Source organism: Ziziphus jujuba, chromosome 12, assembly GCF_031755915.1.
Source record: "Ziziphus jujuba cultivar Dongzao chromosome 12, ASM3175591v1".
In the NCBI taxonomy this organism is placed as follows: domain Eukaryota; kingdom Viridiplantae; phylum Streptophyta; class Magnoliopsida; order Rosales; family Rhamnaceae; genus Ziziphus; species Ziziphus jujuba.
In genome coordinates, this window is record NC_083390.1 from 3,253,613 (window position 1) to 3,279,597 (window position 25,985).

Consider the following 25,985-nt stretch of genomic DNA (forward strand, 5'->3'; position numbering starts at 1 on the left):
AAATAAAATTAAATATTTATTTTAAAATTATTACTCTATAAAATTTTATCAATATTTTGATAGTTATATTAAAAATTAATTATATATATATACCTAATTATATTTATAGAAAATAATATAATAAATAAATAAATAAATAAATAAATAAAATAAAAATAAAAAATGTATTTGGGAGGGAATTTGAAAGAAGCTATGTTCTGCTTTTATATATTATATAGATATAGATTTTCGCACAGACTCTCTCTGTCTCTCTCTCTCTTCCACTTCAGCTGTAACCGAGAGACTTCATGGCTGGGTTGACGGAGACGACGATTCCGTGCAGAATTCTGGAGGAGGAAGGCTTATCTTCTTCTTCCAGTCCAACGGATGCGGTGATATTCGTAGGGCTGTGTTTGGTTGCGGGAATCGCTTGCCGCCATGTCTTTCAAGGAACCAGAGTTCCTTACACCGTCGCTTTGCTCGTATTCGGCATTGCTCTTGGATCCTTAGGTAACTCTCGCATAGTTGATTTTTAGCCCCTTCTTTTTTTATTGTATTTGTTCTCTTAAATATAATTAAAGTATATGTTTTTAAGGATAGGCATGTATTTTGAAATGGAACTGTTATCTTAGATAAAACCGTGATAAAATTAAATATAAGTATCTTGATCTTATAAGTTATTTGTTATTATTATTATTTTTTTTCAGAATTTCTAAACTCCTGCAGGTAGCGATTTAAGAGAGTAAAAACTAAACCAGGAATTAGATTCCATTTATGAATTCGTAAACTCTTGGTCATCGTAGTGATTGAAGACATTAAAAAGCATGCAAGGAATTAGGTTCCATTCATAAATTCTTAAACCCATACTAGAGAGTGATTTAGAACACATCAATATGTTTTCGATAAGACACGGAATATTATACACTGTTCATTGACTGAATCAAATAATAAGTTATGATCCAAGTAAAGGCAAATATAAGAGCCAGCGACGTCCAGATTGTTTTCGAATGAGTTTTGATCAATCACTGAACCCAAAATCTTTGTAGGGACATTAGTGTCCTTACCTGGCTTCTGAGCTTTTCGTCTTACATTAAGCAAAATGTTGTACAATGCGCGTGTCAGAAAAGAAATCCTTTCATGCAGTGCTTCTCTGCTTTTACATCCAACAATATATGATCATTAATAAAGCGTATGATGCCATTTGAAGAAACTAGGTTAGAACTTGGGCATTACATGCAACTTTGGCAGCATACAGTTTCCATTTTCCTTACAATTTACTGATTGTTAAGCTTATGTTTGTATGTTGTCCAATTTTTGTTTTTTAAGACTTGATCCTGCAAACCATGCTTCATTTATTGATTAGCCAGGTTTGGTTGAACTTATTTGTATGCAATTGATGATAACTTAAGCTGATTAATTATGTATTAACTTGCAGAGTATGGTACACATCATAAATTGGGCAAGATTGGGGATGGCATACGTCTTTGTAAGTTGAGCCTAAGTTTTTTCATGATGAAACAATTTTTTATTACCTATTATAAGCTTGGTCTCGTAAAGTGGTTAAACTTTTTGAATGTGTGGTTCAGCGGTAAAGCTTAGTATATTAGCCCCTGAAGAGGCATGGAGTTTGTAGGAGAAATAGAGATATTTGGCAAGTTGCTCCACCATGCATCTTGTGGGTTTTGTGGAAGGATATAAATAGGACTTTTGAGATTGTTGAACTGCTTGTTACAGATTCAGAATTTGGCATTCTTTGTTCTCTGTCTTTTAGGCAAAAGGAATCATTTTGTCTTTAGCCTCTTTTCTAATTTGTTGGATAGCACAAGCTTTTAGTTTTTTGTATGGGCCTGAGGCTTTCTCTGTAAAGACTGAGCTTGTTGGTTGTTTGATGGACATAGTTTTTGGTCTTATTCCTTTTTTCTTGTTTTTATAAACAATACAATTCCTGGCATCCAGAAAAAAGGAAAAAAAAAAAAATTTGATGATTGAAATTTCTCTAACTGCTCAGGTATCAGCATACGAATGGGTTTAATCTTGTTAATGTGCAGGGGCAAATATTGATCCTGACCTTCTATTGGCTGTTTTTCTTCCTGCCCTTCTTTTTGAAAGTTCATTTTCACTGGAAGTGCACCAAATAAAGGTTTCTTCTCTCTTCTCCCACCCCAACTGTTTCATTGTAAAAGTACTACTAATTGCTCGGGTTTGGGGATTAGACTTTGTTGATATGGAAGTAAATTTTCTTAGGGAGCTGCAAGGGCCACACCCTAAGAACAGAATTAGCATAAATATCTTAGAGTTATATATAAGTGTTGTTTTGTTGTTATTGTTTTTTATTTGTTATTAATGCTACTAATTTTTTATGACAGCAACGATGATAGCAGACATAACCATGAGTAGGATGATATTAACAAAATAATATGACTATTTGTCCCTTTTATTGCAGTTGTAGCTTGTAGCTTGAATCATGTCATTGGATAATGATTTGAAATTTTCATGCATGAGATAAACTCACAGCATTTTCCATGTCTGGTGCAGAGGTGCATGGTACAAATGTTTATGCTAGCTGGCCCGGGTGTAGTTATGTCGACCTTCTTACTTGGATCCGCTTTGAAGGTACCATAAACCTTGACATTTAGACTACAATGGTTGTCTTATAATTATGTTCTGATAATATATTGCAGTTCACTTTCCCTTATGACTGGAATTGGAAAACGTCATTGTTGCTTGGAGGTCTTCTAAGTGCTACTGATCCTGTAGCTGTTGTTGCTCTATTAAAAGAGCTTGGTGCAAGCAAAAAACTGACCACTATAATTGATGGGGAATCCCTGATGAATGACGGGTATTCATATTTTAAGTAATCTAGTAAACTTGCATGTATCTAATGTCCTTTACTGGCTGAGCATTTGATATTTGGAGTGTGTGAACCCAGAGGATTGGTTATTAGATCAATCTGCTGATTTTGTCATTGCTGCTGCCACCACTGCTGCTTGTTGTTAAAATTGAATATTTTTTTATTATGCCTTTCCTATGTCCTTTTCATTTAATATCTTTGATTCTCATTGCAGGGCAGCGATCGTAATTTATCAGCTGCTCTTGCAGATGGTCTTGGGAAAGAGCTTTGATTGGGGTGCCATAATTAAGTTTCTAATCCAAGCCTCTCTTGGAGCGTATGTGTTGCCTATTCTTCCCATGTAGGATGACGGATCTGTTCTTGGATTATGAGCATTTTACTCTTTCAGTGTAGGCATTGGTCTGGCATTTGGGATAGCGTCTGTTCTGTGGCTTCGATTTGTTTTCAATGACACTGTGATAGAGATTACTCTTACTTTGGCTGTGAGCTACATTGCCTATTTCACTGTATGTTCCTTTCTAAAACTTAGAAAGTTCAAACCTGTTACTGTTTAGTTTCCTATATAGATTGTGCCTGATTATTGTAGCTGGTTGGTCTGTTACCTTATTCAATATTACTGAGACCTGTAATAAAATTAAATGCTCCAGATGTTTTCTTTCTTAATGAGAATTTTGTAGGACAAACAAGGATGATTATTATTAAGAAAATATAATAATACAAACATATTGGCCCCATCTTCCAACAGCCTAAGCTTTTGGGGGACATGGTAATTCACCAATTATTTTGTACCGTTATTGTCATTTTCAACTGATCAAGTGCATATAGTCAAATATATGAAGTTTGTCAAACAATCCCGTCACTGTGACCTGGGGAGAATATATATGTCATGCATATGCTTTCACTAAATCATTCTTCAAAATGCAAGGGATGCTGAACTTAAAGTCCAAAATTGTTAGACTTAAGATCAAGTTTATATGAAGCTGACCAATTATGGAATTTTATTGTCTGATAGGCACAAGAATGGGCTGGTGCATCTGGCATTTTGACAGTCATGACGCTGGGGATGTAAGTTAAAAATGTCAGAATCTCCTAAAAGGTTCCCATTTCACTTTAAGGATAGATATCTCTTAATCATAGAATATGTGGACAGGTTCTACGCTGCAGTTGCTAGGACAGCTTTTAAAGGTGATGGTCTTCAAAGCTTGCATCATTTTTGGTATGCCTTCTGGTCGTCTTTTTGAAGTGAACTAGCAATTTTGTTTTCTATTTTGATGGCAATGGAGAAAAATTAGTATTTCATACAACCTCTTTATAACCGACCATTTTCTTCCTACCCTTTTTTCTTTTGTCCAATCAAGTGGGATATTGTAATATACTTACCACTAATATTTTCTCATTAGTTTTGAGTTGGTTAGTTTTTGGTTCAAACCCAAAATCAATAGTCTGGTCTTGCTAAAAGTTTTAAATTTTGCATGTGCTTCAACATTGCTAATTTGTTTGGGTTGGTAGTTAACTTGCTTTATATCTTCAAGAATTTTCCTGTTCTCATATTCTTTGATTAATCACGTGTGCACTAGTAACTAAGTTGGTACATGTCTTATGAAGTTGAACCACTTGGTTGGCTTATTTTCTCAAGCCTTAGACAATATTATGACTTGATGGACATAAAAGCCATTGTCTTTAATTCCCCTGGTATGGATGAATTTGACATATCTCATATAGACCAACATGACATGTCTCAAATAACTAGGCTATATTAATCCTCTTTGGAATTTAGCTCGTCTTTCACCAAGAACTCTAGTTGAATTATTCTTTGCTTTCTTCTGGCCTTTTTGGTCGGTGCAACTTAAGTTGTTTATTTGACTGGTTCTATTGTTTATTTGGATGGAAAGTCATGATTTTGTTCTATTTTTTTATTTATCTTGTTTCCTTCCCCCTTCTCCCTGCTCCTTGGTTTCTTCATAAATAAGCAATTTGTAACTATATTGAACATGGTAATGTCTTCTAGACTTTAATATCTTGAATGCAGTTTGATCACTTTCTCACCAATTATGTATCTTTTTACAGGGAAATGGTTGCTTATATTGCTAATACAGTGATTTTCATCTTAAGGTTAGAACATTTTTGAGAATGCATAAGTTCTGTTATGCTAAATGGTGATGTCAGAAATGAATTACTCATCTGTGTATGTGGTTACCTAAATTTCTGTTCATGCGCATGCATTGTCTGTAGGTATGGTAACCTGGTTGCTTGATTGCATCCAAGCTCCTTTATGCTTAATTTCACGTTAGGACTAGTTAAATTGTTCTAAACCACACAATAGAAAACCTAGTATTTACATGAGAAGGTAGGAACATCATGCTTTATTAAAACTTACATGCATTAACCTGCTAATATTTTCTCTCATTTCTTTTGCAGTGGAGTTGTTATAGCTGAAGGTGCTCTTGTCCATGTCATCCTCCAAAATGGTAGTCCTCACTTATTATATTTTGTTGCTTTTTTATAGATTTTAAGGTTTTCTTTTAATAAAGTTACTTTCGTTATGGTCAATATCACCCAATGAGATCGATCTGGGAATTCTAAATATGATAGTCAATCTGTTAGGGCTGAAAATGCCATCAAATTTAAGGTATGCTAAGAACTAGTGACATAGAAAGGGCTTGCTGATTGTTAATAGAGGCCTGTAAAGGGAAATTTGGATTTTTTTAAGCTTCTATTCAAGGTTTCTGCATAGCTGGATTTTTTGGACATTTTCTAGGAACTCTAAAGAATATAAGCCACATGCATTTAATTGTGGGAGACTTTTTCCCGCTGTATCACAGTTGATATCAATGTATTCGAAATTATAGAGAGGGGATTGAGGATGGGTTGAGAGTGATATAGGAAAGGGAAACATAATTTTGATACTGCCAGAGAAAAATTCTATGAAAAGATAATATGGTTAATTTATTTAAATCAGCTATAGCATACTGATGAATGATTGTTTCTTTAAGAAAATGAGTTTTATAATTAGGCACCTTGTGTGATGTTTGACTTACTTCCTGTTTTTAATACGATTGATTGAGAAAATCAGAGTTAGTTAATAAAAATTTTGTATCGAATGTTTTGACCCTTGAATTATGAAATTCTTAATGTAAATCTTCAACAGATGTTATCTACCAGGCTAGTTTTTCAGTTGACCATCTGTTTATCCTGATAAAACTTCTTTTTTCGTTTGCTACTAAGATTGTGAACCTTTTCTAATACTAATGCTTCCTTGATCTTTGGTGAACAGACAATTTAGTAGTTTCTATATTATATCAAGAGTTAAGAATTTAAATAACACCCGTTGATTTTGTTTCAGGGAATTCATGGGCATATGTCGTTCTTCTGTATGTTTATGTACAAGTTTGCCGGCTAGTTGTTATTGGAGTATTATTCCCCTTGCTTCGGTATTTTGGCTATGGCTTGGATTGGAAAGAGGCTACAATACTCACATGGTCTGGTTTGCGAGGGGCCGTTTCATTGTCTCTTTCACTATCAGTCAAGGCAAGCTTCAATGAATTGAGAATTTCTGTTTTCAGACTTTAATTTCCAGTTCATGTTACGTTTATAGGCAGTCTTGTTTTCTTTTGGAGCTGTGTCACTTGTCTAGACATCAATTTTACTCTACTTTTTTTTTTTTTTCGCAAAAAAGAAAAAAAGAAAAATGACAATGGCATTACTGTTGTTTATTTGATAGAAATATTGAGACAGGCATATTAGAGAACCTGCCCATATATTTAGGATTTCGAAAGAGTGGCTTTATTGTCAATCCTATTCATGCATTGTTTTGAGACTCAATTGTGGCACAAGTTTCTTAAATTGAATTACTGTATTGGTTTTCAGCGTTCAAGTGGTGGACCATCACTTCTAGGTTCTGAAACCGGAACTCTTGTAAGTATATGCACGTATGCGTTTTGAGCTATAGGTTGGACATTTAACAAGTTCATTAAGATTTGGCATCCGAATGGGGCTTGATAATATGATTTATTGATATCATTGACATAAATATATCACCTGTGCAGTTCGTTTTCTTCACTGGTGGAATTGTCTTCTTGACGCTTCTTTTGAACGGCTCAACTGCACAATTCATTTTACAGCTTCTAGATATGGATAAGCTATCAGCAGCAAAGGTGATTTGCTCTTCAAGTACATTTCTGCCAGTATCACAAAAATGATAATAATAATGATGATGATGATGATAATAAAAATAATAATAATAATAATAGTGAAACAGAAATGCTCCATTTAAGCTCAGCTAATTAATATTCCGGATGTCATCTAGATAAATAGGTAAAAATTTTAATAGTATATCGCTATTATAGGGGATTTTGGAAGATTTTCAAAAGCGAGTGAAATTATATTTTTAAGCTTCTTTAACAGTTGAGTAAAAAAATATTTATAATAAATTATTTCTCGTTGACCAATATTTTGCATGTTGGTCTTCCATAAAAGGCACCGTTGTTATTGGATAGAGACATTTTATTTTTGTAATATATATATATATATATATGGTTTTTATGTATCTCTTTTGGATGACAGAGGCGCATAGTGGACTACACAAAGCATGAAATGTTGAACAAAGCATTGGAGGCTTTTGGTAATCTTGGAGATGATGAGGAACTGGGTCCAGCTGACTGGTCCACTGTTAAAAGATATATTGCAAGCTTAAATAATGTGGAAGGGGAATGCGAACACCCTCATAATGCACCTAATGGTGATAATAATCTGGACCATATGAATCTGAAGGATATACGCATACGCCTTCTGAATGGTGATTATGTATTATCTATTTTTGGTTCAAGTCGTACTCATTGATTTTTAGCAGTGCATGGATCCTCCTTTTCCTTTTCTTCAGCAAGATTAGTTGAGTATATGCCATTCACTTATATTGCTATATTAACTTAATATAAATTTTATGATGATTTTCTGATTCCATATATCATAGTTAATTGAGGCTCTGGTTTACATGTTAATCTCTTTGCTTTTCTTAAAGAATATATTTTTGCATATCTAAAGACTACCAGGTTAATATTAAGTGTTTTATTTGGAAATTTGGTTGTGATTCTTTTGCTAAATAAACATTTCAATCATTCATAATTGTTAAGGTTCCAGACTTTATGCATTTATTTTGTTATATATTTTCCAAACAGAATCAATCAGCTAATAGATTTTTGATTGCCAAGGCAGAAATTCATATACTCCAGTTTTGATGCTCAAAACCTCCATGGATCTGGCCTCTGCTTTTGGAAATCAACAATATCTGTGTGATTGTGAGATCATCTGCTAATTTAAGAACTCATTTCTGATCAGGTGTCCAAGCTGCTTACTGGAGGATGATTGATGAGGGGAGGATTACACGGTCTACTGTGAATCTTTTAATGCAATCAGTGGATGAAGCACTTGACTTGGCTTCGGATAAGCCTTTATGTGACTGGAAAGGCTTAAGAGATCATGTCCATTTCCCAAATTATTACAGGTTTCTTCAAACAAGTATCTGCCCTCAAAAGTTTGTCACATATTTCACAGTGACAAGGTTGGAATCTGCATGTTATATATGTGCTGCCTTTCTTCATGCCCATAGAATTGCAAGACAGCAACTTCATGACTTTATAGGTAGCTAAATTTAAGAATTTTGCTATTAATTTCATTTTTAAACAACCATATTTATTTCATCTTCTGTATCATTTTTTCTTTCTTTTCAAATCTTCTCTTTCTTTCTTCTTCTTTTTTATTTTTTATTTTTTTTTCTTTCTTTTTTATTTATTTTTTATTTTTTGAATCTGTTAGTCTTGTTCCTTAAATTTTACCCATTAAGACATCTGTATAGGTTTGGTATATTTTCTAGCATTGAATTAGAAGATGCAAGACTTTTGTTGTTAGGTCTTAAAACTATAGTAGCCAAATGTTGGGGAGGGTTACATGTGATCATTTTTGTTATTTCATATCAATCCACTTTTTCATTTAGGTGAGAGTGATGTTGCTTCTATCGTCATCGATGAAAGTGAGGCTGAAGGAGAAGAAGCAAGAACATTTTTGGATGATGCATGTCATTTCCTCAGGTTTGTAAGTTAAATACCAATATATGGCTTTTGTTGATCAGGATTTGTTTTTTTCCCCCCCTTTTTTTTTTAGTAAGCTTTGTAATGTTTTCAGGTTTTGCATATTGTTAAAACAAGACAAGTAGCATACTCACTGCTGAATCATTTAATTGATTATCTTCAAAACCTTGAGAAGGTTGGCCTATTGGAAAAAAAAGAGATGCTTCATCTTCATGATGCTGTTCAGGTAATATCAGTAACATTTTCACTTTTTTTTTTCTTAAATCTTCAATTATTTCTTTCATATTTTAATTTGTGTGCAGACTGACTTGAAAAAGCTTCTAAGAAATCCTCCTTCTGTAAAGATTCCAAAATTCAGTGATATGTATGGTGTCCATCCTTTGATGGGAGCACTTCCTTCTTCTGTTCATGAACCACTAGAAGGTTCTACCAAAGAAGTAATGAAATTCCGTGGCATGACACTTTATAGGGAGGGATCCAAGCCTAATGGTATTTGGCTTATTTCCAATGGGGTAGTAAAGGTAATTAGAGATACCTTTGGCCATGACTATCTGATTTTGCTTACGGACAATGTCACTAACAACAGAGATTTTTTTGGTAGTGGATGAGTAAGAGCTTAAAAAGCAAGCATTCATTGCATCCAACTTTTACTCATGGGAGTACTTTGGGCCTATATGAAGTGCTAACTGGAAAGCCATATCTCTGTGACATGATAACAGATTCTGTCGTTCTCTGTTTCTATATTGAAAACAAGATACTTCCAGCGCTAAGATCTGATCCTTCAGTAGAAAACTTCTTGTGGCAGGTATAATCTTACTAAAAAGTCCTAAACTTGTCACTGCTCCAGGCACTGCTATCAATTTCTGAAACTTTGGAATTATGAGAGTAATGGAAGCTGAAGATTTCTTGTGCATGTTTAGCATATAACCATTTGTTGATATGCTGCTCATTGAGAAAACGATGATTTCTGAAAATATTGACTAAATTTGAAATGTGCATAATGCATGAAATGATGCAGTGCTAATGACTAAATTACTATGATGGATTATCTTGACTTGATTGTTCTTGATTCAGTTCAATGTATCTTGATTACATACAGGAAAGTGCTATTATTCTTGCCAAACTGTTGCTTCCTCAAGTATTTGAGAAAATGGGAATGCAAGATTTAAGAGCTCTTGTTGTGGAAAGGTCAATCATGACCTTATACATAAGGGGAGAATCCATAGAAGTTCCTTACCATTCCATTGGCATTTTATTAGAAGGATTCATCAAAACCCGAGGTCTCCAAGAAGAACTAATTACATGACCTGCAGCTCTCTTGCCACCACACATGCATCAAAGCTCTCAAAATCTGGAAACAATAGGTAATTGAAGCTTACATCTATTTTCTTCTGGCCATATAATTTATTCATGATAATGAATCTAGCATTTAAGTAGCTTTTTCAGTACAGTATGCCTTTAGTGATACTCCTACTTACTATGCAGTTCTCTAAGCTGTACCTTGCTGATGATTCTAAATAAAAGTTTTGATTGATTATAATTGTATGGTGATTTTACATGTATATTTGAGGTGTTAAAAACTACTATCTACTGTGACAATTATGATTTTCCTCAACTAATTTCCTGTAAGCATTTATCGTCTTGAGGCATACAAGTAAAGAATTAAATGAAGTTAGCTAAATGGAGATATATAATTTTGAAAAAAAAAAAAAAAATTAAAAGTAACGGGGAACTCAAATTCTTTTTATTGTCTTCTTTGTGCTTCAGAGTAATTGGTTGTGTTTTCTGCTTTTGTAACAGCAGTTTCTAGAGGAGCCAGTTTTTCGCACCAAAATTCATTTTATCTAGTTGAAGCAAGAGCAAGAGTGATCATTTTTGACATTGCAGCATTTTAATCTGATAGAAAACTCCAATGGTAATCTTCATTGTTACCGCATTCGGCAGACCTGCATAGACCTTTTAACAAAGAACATGGTGGTCTTATGAGTTGGTCTGAAAAATTTAACGAGGCCAGGCAACAAAATGAGAACTCAGAAGCAGTTGACCACCAACAAGCTAACAGCTTGTCTGCTAGGGAAATTCAATTGAGCATTTGCGGCAGCATGGTGTTTTCAGTTTATCTATCTTAATTGTGCCACTATATAACTAGACGGAATGGAATAATCATGTGATCATACAATTTAATTTTTATAGCAGCTTTACATCAATACTCAATAGCCCTTTAGAGTTTTGTTTTTGTTAGTCATTATTGATTTCAAGCAGCCTATGTCCTTGGCACCTCATTTTCCATTGCACTTCTATTTTTTTGGTTCAGTTTCTTCTTGCATCCCCATTTTTTCAGTGGGATTCGTTCTTTAGTTTCAATTGTAGCTTCGATTCTCTTAGCTCCTTTTTGGGGAACATACTCCCTTTGTTATTTCATTATACAAGGTGGAAATTCGTAGATGTGCTTGAAGATTTCCACGTCGTAGCTCCATTCAGCCATCTCACAGTGAATGTTGCTGACCGGTTGTTCTGTTTTATCGTAAGGGTCTGCTTCTGTGAGAAAAAACGCAGCAGCAAGAAAATTCTCAGCAACAAATACTTCGGCACCACTGCAAGACACAAAGCTGAAAGAGAGTGAAGCAGTTGATGCTTCCAGTGATGAATCTGGTGTTGAGGACAAACTCATAGTGAGAATTAATTCACCAAAGAGGTTTTCTTTTCGTCAGGCTTCTTGGAAGTATAAGTTTCTTTTAGTCTGTCAATCCATGAAAACCAAAATTGTGATTTACATTTTTGTGACATATGTTGTTTGTATTATCTAGTGTTTGTAAAACGTCGGCAAAAGCAGGGAAAAAATACCTGCTTGGTTTGATTAAATTAAGTAATGTGCAATATGATTGCTTAATAAAAGTTTTCTAGTCCGCCTCCTTCATAACTTAAATTATAGAAAACTACTGACTAATGTGTTTGGCAATATGAACATCTTTTTAAGCAGGTAATTAAGATTTTTGGAGGGAACATTTTCCTTTAAATAATAAGATATACGAATTTGGAACTTATTAATTACCTTTATTTATTATAGGGATAAACAACGGAAGCAACCAATTTAACTTTAAGGTTTATTACAAAATAGTATTAATAATAATAATAATAATAATAATAGCTTTAATGGTAAAAAAAAAGTATGTTTGCAAGTCTTACCAATAAATAAATAAATAAAAAGTTTACTGCACAAATGAATCACGAATTTTAATAATGTTTATAAAAGTAAAACAATAAACAAAAAACAAAATTAAAAATTCTTAGCCAAAAAATAGAAATTATCAGATCTAGCAGCAGATTAATCAGGAAAAGTTTTAAATGTGAATCACATGATTTGGGGAAAGCTTCGAACAAACAATTAATTTGGTCGAAATGGGGAGGCTTTTCAGTTTTCATGACCTTTCAATGGGTTAAGCATGATGGATTGATGTTACCCCTACATAATCACCTTGTGTATAAATTTTCGTCGTAAAAACCATAGTTTTCAAAACTACTAATCATTTCTCAATTTCATATTTCTTTTCACTCTTCTCAAATTAATAATATTTTTAAATATATTCTTGAAGCTTAAAATAACTATTTAATTTTGAAATCCTATGACAAACACATATTTTAAATTTTATAGGGTAAATTACACAAATTCCCCCCTTAGTTTCAAGTTTCTTTTTTGCTTTTTTTCGTTTTTTATATATATTCACTCTTTGTTTTTTTAAAATTTGCACCATGTCATCTTTGTAATTTCAATTTTCTTTCATATATTCCTATTTTCTTGGTGAAATTTTAAAATTTTAATGTTTAACAAGGTTTTAGTTTTGGTAATTAACAATAATACCTTCAATATAAAATATTAAAGTAAGAAATTCCCTCCTATTAACATTTATGAATAAACAAATTTAAGTATTATTTATTTTTTTGGGTCAAAAGTTGGCATTTTTTAGTTTATTTTGATATTTGAAAAATAAACTTATTTATGAAATAACTTTTAAAATACATAATTATTTTTTTTACTTTTTATATATTACATTGAGAGTAATTTTCTTACTATAAAAAAATTAAATCATGTTAACCACCATATTTTTTAGTTTAACTAAAAAAAAAATAAGAGTATGTGAAAGAAAATTAAACTATAAAAAATAAATAAATAAATTGTGTATTTCAAAAAATTTGAAAGGGAGTTTTGTAATTTACCTAATTTTTGTAAATCACCACTTCCCATTCTTTTTAAATCATATGTAAAACTCATACTCTTCTAAATTTTATTTTTTTTTATGAATAAACTCACACTGATTTTAGTACTAATTAATGTGACATTAATGATTACATGTAAATTATATGCATTTCTTTTTCCAGTTTTTGCTAATAATAATGTATGACTCATTTTTTAATTTCTAAAGGGTCCACCACCTACATCCTGATCCCAAAAAAAACACTAAAAAAGAGTGGCCAATTTGTGAAGGAGAAAGCCCTGATGTGGAATCTTCATGCTGTCTCTTTCATTGCCCATAAAAAAAACACTATTACTAAAATAAAAAACATTTTCATGGAATGTCGAGCTCCAAAAAGGTCTCCAACTCCAAAAGTAGTCTTATGGAGGTCTTTTTATTGTTTTATTATTATTATTTTTTTCTTTTTCTTTATGTGAATGGTGGTCTTATAAAGTTGCTGGCATGCAATTCACACTTTTCTTTTCCCTTTTTTTTTTTTTTTTTCAAAGTTTTGTTTGGTAAATGCCATATACAGTAATTTACCAAAAACGATAATGCCATATACAGTAGTCATTGAATTGTATTCCGAGTGGAACCCTATCACGTCTCTCCCTCTTTCAAATAAAGACAACTTTGATTATTCTATTCATTGTGGTTTGAAAACTTTTGTCTCTTATCATTCCATCATTGGTGGACATTATTAGTGATACATAACGTTGATGTGGCAATGCACGTTCTGTATTGACACCCCACCCCACATTAAAAAAAATAAAAAAGTACGTTCTGCTCATTAATTAGTTTTTAAATACATATACATTGAAAGAGGATTTTAAACTTATTACTCACGGGAAGTGCTAAGCATCATTATAAACCTACCCCCGCTTCATCGACTATATTACCAACATTTATTATAAGTGGTGACTAAAATATTTTTTCGTTTCTCTAATGCACGATTTGAGTATGATAAATTATCATTAATTGCAATATATGCATTAAATGATGACAATGTGGACGTCCTCTATTAATCATAGTTGAGTTGGAAAATTGGACCAATAAATGACTGTGATTAATTTATAATTTTTAGCCCCTATTGACGCGGAAGGTTGGTTGAGATTGGGTTCTTAATGAATAAAGGAATCAAACCTAAAATGAATATAGAGTAGGTATTTGAATTTAAAGAAGCTAGGTTAGTAATTAAACTGCAAATAGGAAGAAGAGGTAGATAGAATAACCTATTTCCACCAATAATTTTTTAAACCTTGGTTTAATGGATTTTGCCTTAAATTTCAATTTATTTACTTCTTTTTTTTTTTCTTTTTTTTTTTTTTGACTGAGAAAAATGGGAAAGAACCTTCAACAGGTCAACATGTGGACTCACCTGAGTCTTCCTTATAGGTCTTCCTTCATAGTTAACGGAAGACCTATAAAGGCTATACTTGGATAGATGATGTGTGTAGGATGATTGCCTTCGGCCCCCACACTATCAAAATATAACAATAATACAACCATTAAGAATCTTTGATTTTTTTTTGTTTTGTTTTATTAAATTGCTTTTGAATTTTCAAAGAAAATTTGCAAGATAATATAGTTTATTATATTTTGCTGAAAAATCAATTAATATAAAAATTTGACACGCAGACTCTATTAATGGAATTCATCATAAATGAAATTAGGTGATTAAATTGCATGAGAATCATGATTATGATATGGGTTTGCCATACATCATGTACCTAATTCTAGTTAGATTTGTATATGGTATTAATAGCTTAAGAGAGTAGCTAGATTATAATGTGTTATATATACATATGTATAAATGTTAGATAATTCATTAAAAAAACACACAGTAAAAAAAAATCATGTATACACATATATATACATGGCACGAAGAGACAGCTGGAAGTAGAGAGAGTTAAGTAGTTATTGGAAAGCAAAGAATCGCATCCAGACTTTATTATGATCCCTAAATACAAAACTATATGGGATTCATATACAAGACCATATCTATCCATCTATATATATATATATATTCTATCACAAACTAAAGGGAGGTATGTATGATTCGTTTGGTACTTTCGTGTTATGTAGCCTTGATCTGAAAGATTTCCAGTGTGAGAGCTTTGCGTGGACGTGTTGGAGTTTGTGGAATAGAAGGAATGCTTCTCTGCATGGCAATTTTGTCAAAACTGATGCTATTCTGTTGGGCAATATCACTTGCATGCCTAGTGAATAAAAAGATGCAATGAGGGTCTCGACTCAGAGAAGTGAACCAAGTACCAAACAATGCTGGTCTCCACCTCAAGGAGAACGGTTTAAAATAAATGTTGATGCCTCAGTCAAATCAGGTAACCTAAAGATTGGAGTGGGAGTTGTTGTAAGAAATGCATCTGGAGAGCTTATGGGGGCTCTTGCAAAACCTTTGAAGCATATTGTTCAGTTTTTCATGCAGAGCTTACTGCAATTCGGGAGGCTATCAACTTTTGTACGCGCCAGGTTTCACTTGTGGTGATATTGTCAGTGACTGTCTTTCTGCAGTTAATCTGGCGACTTCTGATAATGGTGGTGATCATTTAGATCCTTCATGCTTTCTGGTTGAAGAAATTAAAGCCTTGCTATCGACTCATATAGATCTGGAGTGTTTCTTCAATGTTAGAGAAACGAATAGTGCAGCACATTGTCTTGCTAGTTATGCAACTAATTTATCAGTGTATGAAACTTGGATTGAGGATGGGCCTACGTGGCTAAACCATGTCCTTGAAGCTGATATATATGTAACTGTGTTTCTTAGTTAATGCGATGGCTACAAGTTTTCTCAAAATATATGTATATATATATATATATATTGTCTAGGAACCACAATTTTTGCTCCTATTTGAATTTTCTTTTGGTAAGTAAGCTATTGGAATTTGGAAACACCCTCTTCTTTCTGTCTTTATAAATCATCAATTTCAACCAAAAAGACAACCAGGCCAAACTACTCCTAACAGGTACGCCACTTCTTCTTCCTATGTTCCTCTGTTTTTCTCTGTTCTCTCTGTTTCTGAGAGAGTCAGAGACTCGGAAGTAAACTGAATGGGTTGTGTTGGTGATAACTAGACCAGTCAGACTCAGCGGTGTCTTTGTCGGAGGTTGTTGTCGTTGATAAAACTATAAAGGAAAATATGTGCAATTTTTAAAAAATAAAATAAAAGGTATATTTGAAAAAATTTGAGTGTACAAGAAAAGTTTACTTAATTTATCTAATTTTATAAAACACCATATCCTATTGTCTTTGAATCACGTACACACACATACGGATTCTAGTATTATTATTATTATTATTATTTTTTTTTGCTTAAATACGGATTCTAGTACTAATCAATGTGACATTAGTGATTACACGTATGTAATATTATATCCTTTTTTTTTTTTTTCCCTCGTTTTTTGCTTATAATAGTGTTTTCATTTTTTAATTCTTAAAGGGTCCACCATCCACATCTTGATCCCAAAAGACAATAAAAAAGAGTGGCAAAATTTTTTTAACATTTTTATGCGATCTCGAGCTCCAAAGAGTCTCCTACTCTAAAAAGTACTCTTATAATGTCGCTGGCATGCAATTCATATATATATATATATATATATTCAAAGTCTTGTTGCCAAATGGCATATACAGTAATTATAAAAAAATTGCCATATACAGCAACTTATCAAAAGAAAAAGAAATGGGTGTATATCATTATATCCCTTTTCATATTTTATTTTCTTATAATATAACGTTATTTTTGAAAAATTTTTAATAATTAAGTTAAAGTTCTATAAATTTACTTTTTGTTTAATAAAATTATTTATCCATTTTTAAAGTAAAAAATGAAAATTAATATATAAAAATAATAAAATCAAACTCATAATTAACTTTTAAAAAAAAGAAGAAGCAGTTTCAAATGTATTAAATTTAATTTTTGAATTTGTGTTAGAAACAATCATATTTATTATAAAAAAATTTTTTAAATTTTTTGATAAATTGAGAAAGAGGGAATTTTAACACCAATATTGTAAAGATTCAACTATTTTAGAAGATGCATATGTATTTGTATGTGTGTGTGTGTGTGTTTTTTTTTTTTTTTAAGTTTTTATAAATTAAAAAAAAATCATAGAAGTGAAAAAGAAAGAAAAAAGTTAAATAAAGAGCAAATGGATCAACATCTAACTTTATAAGACTTTTCAAAAATTATATTATATTAAAACGAAAATAAAATATACAAAAATTATAATGATATTTTTTTTAAAATAAAAATGTAGCATAAATTAGAGGTGAAATATTTATATTTACACCAAAAAAATAAATAAATAAATAATGCATATACAGTGAGTCATTAAATAGTATTCCAAGTAGGGAAATGTCCAAGGGACTCTCCAAGTTGAACCCTACACGTCTCTTCCTTTTTAAAATAAAGACAACTTTGAGTACGAAAATTGAGTGCCTTCATCGTCGTGTTCCACCATTTGTGGATAATAGTGATGCGTACAGGTGATTTAGCAATGCACTGTCTGTGTTCACCTAAAACAATCAAGCAAACAAACAAATAGCAATGCATGGTCTGCTCATTAATTAGTTTTTAGTTACTTTTTAAATATAAATACATGGAAAGAGGATTTTCAATCAATTGGTATTGAAAACTTATTACTCACATGATAACTTATACGATAGTAGATTTTATTTAGGATAAACTTTCTCCCAAATTTATAATGGAAAAATAATAATATAATAATTACATACCAAATAGGTTTCTAATTTTAAATAAAGAGCTGAATTGTCATTTATACAACTTGTATTCATCATAAAATTGCGGTACAATTTTAGAAGAATAATTCTCTATAAAATAAACCTACTTCCACTTTATGGACTATATCATTAAGGAAAATAATTTACATTTCTTCAGTTTTATTATAATTATATTTATGATTTTTAAACCTAAAAATTAATTGAAAAAATTTACAGATGAGATTGAGATTTGGTACTTAATGAATAAAAGAATCAAACCTCAAATGAATGAAGAGTAGGTATTTGAATCTAAAGAAGGTTAGTAATTTGAACTACAAACAGGAAAAGGAGGTAGATAGTATAACCCATTTTCACAAATATTTTTTAGAACCTTGGTGTCATGGATTTAATTTATGTGTTGAAACTGAGTTTTTTTTTTAATTTAAAAATAAATAAAATTGTATACTTGTTTCACTTAAAATAGTATATATATTTAAATAATTCAAGGATTAAAACTGTTAACAGTTTAAAAGTTGTCTTAAATTAAGATTGGAAAAAAATAAAATAAAATAAAAAGATTTTGCCTTAAATTTCAATTTTATCCAATTAAAATACCAATTTTATTCGCTACTAACATCTTTGTGCTAGATCTATTGTTATTTGTTGAACAATGTTATGATCCACATTTTTTATTATTTATTTTTCTTTCATTTGCGATTTTTTTTTTTTATCAACATTTACATTAGTTGTGATAAAGAAAAAAATTGTATAATATTTAGTAATGTGTGTTACATATAATAATAAAAATACAAAACTACAAGTAAAGATATCCTAATAAATAATATATTTTTTACATCATTATGTACTGTAATATTAATTAAATACTATTATTTAACAAATATTTAAAAGTTGATTTTGAATCATACAATAATTAAAAAATAATAATTTATAAAACATTTAACTAATTATTATTATTATTATTATTTTACTTTTATTTTTACTTTTTCAAAAGTACTTCTATTGAAGTCATTTTTCATTAGTTTCAATTAAAAGTATTTATGTTTGAAGCACTTTTTAAAAAATATCAAATATTTTCGAAACAACTTTTATACTTTAAAGCTACTTTAACTTTATAGAAGCCATGCAAAATTGAATCTAAAATGCACAAGAATTATGATTATGACAATGGGTTTGCCGTACATCATGAACCTAATTCTAGTTAGATTGGTGTAAAGTATTAATGGGTGAAGAGAGCAGCTATGTTATAATGTGTTGTATAATGTATAAATATAAACATGTATAAATGTTATATAATTCACCATAAAATATATATATTAAGTAATTTTGAATGTTATGTAAACATGGCACGAAGGGACGGCTCAAAATTGAGAGTTAAGAGTGAAATTTTCTCTTCGTTTTTTGGCGAATAAGTAAGCTGTCTACGTTCTGTTTTTATAAATCACCAATTTCAACCGGAAAGGCAAAACCAAGCCAAACTACTCATAGCAGTTACACCAATTCTTCTTCTTCCTCTGTTTTTCTCTGTTTCTTTCTGTCTCTAGAGAGTCAGAGACTTAAACCAAAACTGAGTGGGTTGTGTTGGTGACAATGAATCGCCAAGTAGACTCGTCAGACTCGGCGGTGGCTTTGTCGGAGGTGGTTGTTGTTGATAATTATCAGCCTTATGGTCGTCTTCAACACCGTTATGCTGCTTACGAGTCTACTTCCTATTCAGAAAACAACGAGGTCCGTTTCATTGCTTTATCTAAATATCGTTCTCATTGTCTTTCTCATATCTCTTTCATATTCAATTTTATACGTGTGTCTGCATAGAAATAATCTTTTTTGGGTTTTCTACTTCATTTACGTGATTGTACTTTCTAATTGGTTTGACTTGTTGGATTTTGATTTCCAATAAAATAATTAAATAAATGCATAATGGTTGTTGGGCTTTCATAATGGTTTGACTTGTTGGATTTGGATTTTGCAGCTTTAATAAGCTTTGTGGCTGCTAGATTTCCCCTGTTTTTTTATTTACATAAAATATGTTGGTTTTGAGGGAATTGGGTTTGGTGGCTTTTGAAATGTTCCCCTACAGATTCCAGTAGTGTCATAGTCAAATGCCCTACTTTTACTCAGAATTCCTGTGAAAGAAAAACTTAGGTTCTGGTCCCTTTGATAGTTGCAAATAACTGGTTAAAAACTGTAAAAAAGGATGAAGATAAGTTGGGATCCAACCGAAAATAAATGGCCTGGTATAAAAGGGGAATTATGGTAATTTAGTAATCAACGGAAAATCTTGCCTTTGATAGACTGAAATGATTCTTACGACTTAACTGATTTTATAGAACTAACTGTGAGCTGAAGTGAATTATTTTCTTCTGCATATGTATTTACCAGGATTTCACCTGATTTATTCTTCAAAACTTTATATTTTTGTGAAAAATAAAGTTTTTTAGTGTTATTGAACTATTTGATTCAGGGAAAGGATCGATGGGGAACTTTGAAATTGGCATACAAGACACTGGGAGTGGTATTTGGAGGACTAGTGACATCCCCACTATATGTGTATCCTTCAATGCCATTGAAGTCTCCAACAGAAGAAGACTATTTGGGGATATACAGCATTATGTTTTGGACTCTTTCCCTCATTGGGGTTGTCAAGTATGCCTGCATAGCTCTGAAAGCCGATGATCAGGGTGAAGGTACGGTATATAAACAAAATCAAGAAGTAATATTTACATGCTCAAGCTATCAGTGATGCATATTACTGTTGTTCAAACAATGGTCATGCATATGCTTGTCTTTTTCCATTTAAAAGCATGAATACGTTTTCATAATGTCCGTTGATTTAGTCTTTCTTGCCTAGGGTGTCTGCTTGCTTAAAACTTAATTTTATGAATGAAAAACCGTTTTGTTTGAGCTTCTTGATTGTGTTCTCTTTGGTTTTAGATAGTATACTTATTCATTGATTGCAGGTGGAACATTTGCCTTGTATTCATTACTGTGTAGAAATTTGAATATTGGCATACTTTCTCCAAAACATGCAAATTCAAACTCAAGCGTTACACCCTCTCAATTGAATGGGGGCACAGAAAAGCAAAGTAGCCTTGGCAAGTTTTTTGAAAGGAGTATAGTTGCTAGACGGGTGTTGCTTTTCATCGCTATATTAGGCATGTGCATGATAATTGGAGATGGCATACTTACACCAGCAATCTCAGGTTTGTAAGTTCTTTTTTGGTTTTCCTGAGAATATTTTCTGCACAGCATTATACTAATCCTTTTTGTTACATATATTTCCAGTTTTGTCAGCAATTGATGGAGTAAGAGCACCCTTTCCTTCCATCAACAAAAGTAAGTAATACAAATTGTGTCATCTTTAACTTGAACTGGAAAGTCCCGTGGATCTTTCATCAATTTGTTTATGAGACGTAATATAAGTGGAAATCTGGAAATAACTGAAAAAAGATTTTGGTAGTTTAGATAATATATTAAGATGGTTTTTTAATATAAAGGAAGACTATTTAGAATATGATGTCAACTAGTATAAAAAATACTTCTTTGCGTAAGGATATGCAGGAAAAAGAGAATCACTATTGTCATTTTCTTTTTCTTCTTCTTCTTCTTCTTCTTTTTTTTTTTTGTGGGCACAATGATTACATCATTTAGATTAATGGACTTCATAGTAGTATGAAACTTTTCTCATATATTATAACTTCTGTAACATGTAATGGGGGTCTTTATACTTTTTCATGGTGCATGTAGAGTATCATTAATTGCATGTGAACTAGCAAGCAGATACATTGTTTGCTTTATGATTCTGGTAAAACAGAAAACAATAGCTTATTGTTTTTCCTAGAAGATTTGAGAGCAACGGCCAGAGAGCACAAGTTTTTGTGTCACTTTTGTTTGTGATAGGAATGTACCAGATAACAATAGAATTGAAAACAATAAAGAGATGCATATGGTTTAAGTGGGACAAATAGACCATATAATGGTACTGCAAAAAAAGCCTGGAGGACTGCTTTTATTGACAGTAGATTGACGTGGAATGAGTTTAGTGGTACAGTGTTTGAATTCTTTTATTAGTTGATATTTTCTGAGTTTCTGTTTACTAAAATGTATGTTGCAGCTATGGTGGAAACAATTTCTGCAACGGTTTTAATTGTTATATTCCTGCTGCAAAAGTTTGGCACATCTCGAGTAAGTTTCCTCTTTTCCCCCATTATGGGAGCTTGGACATTGTTTACTCCACTTGTAGGAATTTATAGTATTATACATTACTATCCGAGTATATTCAAGGCCATATCACCACACTACATCTTCCATTTCTTTTCAAGAAATGGAAAAGAAGGCTGGCTATTGCTTGGTGGCACTGTCCTTTGCATCACAGGTATCACAATATTGTATCATTTACTTGTTTACTTTGGCTTGATCTCTTTAATTCTGTGAATGCCAATCTGTAGGGGCATGCTAACTATAAGAACCTTTCATTATTGATTTGTCAGTGTTAGAATCATGCAAATCTTGTTTTGAGGTAGATGTATCTTATTCCTAACTGTTTGAGCTTTTAAGAAAATGGTTTTTTAACATGGTATTAGAGTACATGTTTTCAGTTTGGTCTTTTGCGTTGGAAGCTTGGTGAACCCATTTCTGTTAAAAAATTACCGTGCAATCAACACATATAGGGGAGTGTTTACCATTTGTTCTATTTGCCTTTTGTAGGGGAGCTTTCAGTTTTGGTCTTTCCTTTATTTTTAATGCCCCAGGTTTCCTTGAGCCATAGCCACTCAGTATTCATCCAATAGATGAGAGACAAAGAAGAAATTTGTCATGTTGAAATTCCTTGCACATAGACATAGATGGACATACACGAACAAATGTCTGGAAAACCATTTTGTGTACCATTAATCAGTTTTTCGTGTTCTGTTCAGGTTCTGAAGCATTGTTTGCAGATCTGGGTCATTTCAACAGGAAATCCATTCAGGTTTACTTGTAATTTCATCTGTTTGTCTGATAAAGTGGATTTTGCTTAAATAACTTTCTAATGCATTTTCCCTAACAGATAGCCTTCTTATTTACAATCTACCCATCTCTTGTTCTGACGTATGCGGGGCAGACAGCTTATCTAATCAGGAATCCAAATGATCATGATGATGGGTTCTACAAGTTTATACCGACTGCAATCTACTGGCCTATCTTTGTTGTTTCAACATTGGCTGCAATTGTCGCAAGTCAGTCACTGATATCAGCAACCTTCTCTGTAATCAAGCAATCTGTTGTACTTGATTACTTCCCTCGAGTGAAGGTTGTGCACACCTCGCCTAGCAAAGAAGGCGAGGTTTACTCCCCTGAAGTCAACTATATCCTCATGGTTCTCTGTGTTGCTGTCATACTTATATTTGGAGATGGAAAGGACATTGGAAATGCTTTTGGTATGTTAAACTAGTAGTCCCTGCTTATTGCTTTACATTGCGTTCAGTAGTCAATGGAACACTCAAACTGGTAACATAAAAAAGTTCTCTAAGACGCTCAATAACTTCTGCTACAATAGTTTCTTTGATTTTTCTTTTTTTGTATATTTTCTTCTTTGCCATTACCATTTTGAGATGGAAGGTATTGATGACATGAATTTTTTTTTTGATGACATGAAGTTTTAAGTATTGCTTAATTATGTCTTTCTGTTTTGAACTCCATTTTTTGCATTTCATTCTTCTTGATTAAATGTTAGTGAATATCATGTAGGAATTCTTTTAAGATTCCTAATTATCATGATGACCTTCTTTCAGGTGTTGTTGTCAGTCTAGTCATGCTCATCACCACTATTTTACTAACGCTGGTCATGATCACGATATGGAGAACACCATTTTTGCTGGTTGCTCTCTACTTCTGTGTATTTTTTGGAATGGAAGGTGTTTATGTGAGTGCAGTGTTCACGAAAATTCCTGAAGGTGGATGGATTCCTTTTGCCATATCTTTTATCCTGGCCTTCATTATGTTCGGTTGGTTCTATGGGAGACAAAGGAAAATAGAATATGAATTAACTCATAAAATAACCTTAGACAGGCTTAGGCCGCTACTATCGAGTCCAAGTGTCCAAAGAGTTCCTGGATTGTGCTTTTTCTATACCAAAATCCAAGATGGTCTCACTCCCGTTCTAGGACACTACATAAAAAACACAAAATCTCTTCACAAGGTTACTGTTTTCACTACTCTCAGATATTTGTTGATTCCCAAGGTTGCTCCACATGAAAGGATTGTCATAAAAAAACTAGGCCTCAAAGGGCTTTATGGGTGTGTGATACAGTACGGCTATGCGGATCGTTTGAATCTTGAAGGAAATGATTTTGTTAGTCAAGTTACAAATAGCTTGCTGGAACACATACAAAACAGCTTGGACTCTTTTCCTTCCGATCCTATAGAGACCCAAGAACATATTTCAGATCTGGAAGAAGCAAAGGATGCTGGTGTGGTTCATGTTCGAGGAAAGACAAGGTTCTATGTTGGCAAGAGTTGTGGCTGGTTTGACAGAACCATGCTTGCATTTTACGAAGTTTTGCATAGTAATTGTAGGTCTGCTCTACCTGCTTTGCAGGTGCCACTGTCTCAGCGAATGGAGGTGGGAATGCTTTATGAAGCTTGAAAGGATGATGTTTTTTTAGTTCGAGTTCCAGGTAATTGACTCTAGTCTGACTTTGTGAAATGACTTGAGAGGTGTAGTATAAGTGGGAGCCAGAAACGGCAAAAGTGAAATGCCACTACTCTTAATGTTATTTTACCTATTCCATGAAACGGAAATACAGTTGAATAGTTAGAAGGATACATACTGAAGTCTGATATACAGAAGTTTCAACCAAAAATATGTACTGTTAGTCATTTTTCTTAATGCAACTTATGGGGATTTTATATGGATTAGAGTAAGCAAATACATCCAAGTTTCAAAATAATGTTTGTAGATTTGGATATCAGTCTTTTTTTTTCGTCTCCCCTCCCCTTTTTCTTCTCTTCCAAAACTGCAGAGAGAATATGCATTCGTGAACACTGGCTCTACTAGCATCGTCTCTGATTTTAGGAGTTGGTTGACCAGATTTGCTTGATTTAGCTGGTGATAGATTTACACTCTTTATATAGAAGAAAGACCTGGTACTGTACTGTTAACATAGAATGAAACAGTGAATTTAGTTTTAGTAAAGAACATTGCTTCTTTTGCAAAATGTTTATATATTATTTCGTGGGAGCTAAAGTTATTGACTCTGTTACCTTTCTTCTTCATAAATATATACCATGTAGTTATTTTATTTTTTATTTTTGATCATTGGGTTAGACTTCTCAAGAAAACAGTTTCTCATCGTTTTCTGGTTATTGTAGATAATTTTCTATCCTTTTTGATTGATTTATGTGCGTGTCACTTGAATTTCGAAAAAAGAAAAAAAAAAAGTTGAAACATAATGATTATATATATTTACCATCTCCATTATGATTGCAACAAATAATTAGACCCAATAGTAATGTACGGCATGGTATACAATTTTTTTGTAACAACGGATTTCCAAATAAAATCACATAATTTTTTTCTTAACTAAAACCATTGATGAAATGATAAATCTTAATCATTTATCTTCTAGCGGCCACATATCATCAGATTTTCAAAAGTAGTTTAGGCATAGTTTAGATGAGTAGTAGAGGATGTAAGCCCATACCATAGGGACGTACTATTAACTGAAACATCAATGATGAATTCTGTTAAAACTCTTAAGCTAGTTGCAAAACATGAATCACTTTATAGGAAATTAGTATGAATATAAGAAAAGAGTGTATATTTATGAACGGAATATGAACAGATGAAACCCAAAACCATAAGGCTACACTCCCACGGTTTGTATCATTATCAAAATCCGTCACTGTTCAAATTCTAAGAACATTTTGAAGTTCGAAAACCATCCAAAAACAGTGCTTTCCATTTTAGTATTCAGAAGCAGAGAGGGAAATGAATATAAGTTCTGGTCTCGCCCAAAATGCCTCCAACAGTAACTATAAACCAACAACCATGCACCCCATTAAATTAAAATACAAGCAGTTTCCAATAGGATACCCCCTAGGCG

At 32.4% G+C, this 25,985-nt stretch overlaps 2 protein-coding genes across 2 annotated transcripts; both read left to right on the forward strand.

The window, feature by feature from the left end:
* Window positions 1-214: 214 nt before the first annotated feature.
* On the forward strand, window positions 215-11,839 carry LOC107428047 (sodium/hydrogen exchanger 7). Its single transcript, XM_048462749.2, is given in 23 exon segments — window positions 215-489; window positions 1,415-1,465; window positions 2,028-2,119; window positions 2,515-2,592; window positions 2,661-2,818; window positions 3,045-3,146; window positions 3,219-3,336; window positions 3,843-3,895; window positions 3,981-4,046; window positions 4,898-4,942; window positions 5,249-5,298; window positions 6,174-6,358; window positions 6,698-6,745; window positions 6,877-6,984; window positions 7,394-7,625; window positions 8,165-8,467; window positions 8,820-8,897; window positions 8,900-8,913; window positions 9,008-9,139; window positions 9,216-9,434; window positions 9,515-9,718; window positions 10,013-10,277; window positions 10,717-11,839. Coding segments are annotated over 22 exon segments (2,745 nt in total). The 5' UTR covers window positions 215-287; the 3' UTR covers window positions 10,220-10,277; window positions 10,717-11,839.
* A 7,354-nt stretch (window positions 11,840-19,193) lies between these two features.
* LOC107428055 (probable potassium transporter 17) lies at window positions 19,194-25,188 on the forward strand. The gene is made up of 8 exons (XM_016038510.4): window positions 19,194-19,629; window positions 20,366-20,588; window positions 20,862-21,104; window positions 21,187-21,237; window positions 22,016-22,276; window positions 22,818-22,870; window positions 22,949-23,318; window positions 23,673-25,188. The coding sequence occupies exons 1-8, from the start codon at window positions 19,492-19,494 to the stop codon at window positions 24,524-24,526; spliced, it is 2,193 nt and encodes a 730-aa protein (XP_015893996.3). The 5' UTR covers window positions 19,194-19,491; the 3' UTR covers window positions 24,527-25,188.
* Window positions 25,189-25,985: the final 797 nt, after the last annotated feature.

Excerpts from the sequence above, each read along its gene's own strand:
- LOC107428055 (XM_016038510.4), top strand. The coding sequence starts at position 19,492 with ATGAATCGCCAAGTAGACTCGTCAGACTCGGCGGTGGCTTTGTCGGAG. Across the intron at positions 21,105-21,186 it reads ACTTACACCAGCAATCTCAG|TTTTGTCAGCAATTGATGGA; the intron begins GTTTGTAAGTTC and ends ATATATTTCCAG. Across the intron at positions 21,238-22,015 it reads CTTTCCTTCCATCAACAAAA|CTATGGTGGAAACAATTTCT; the intron begins GTAAGTAATACA and ends TGTATGTTGCAG.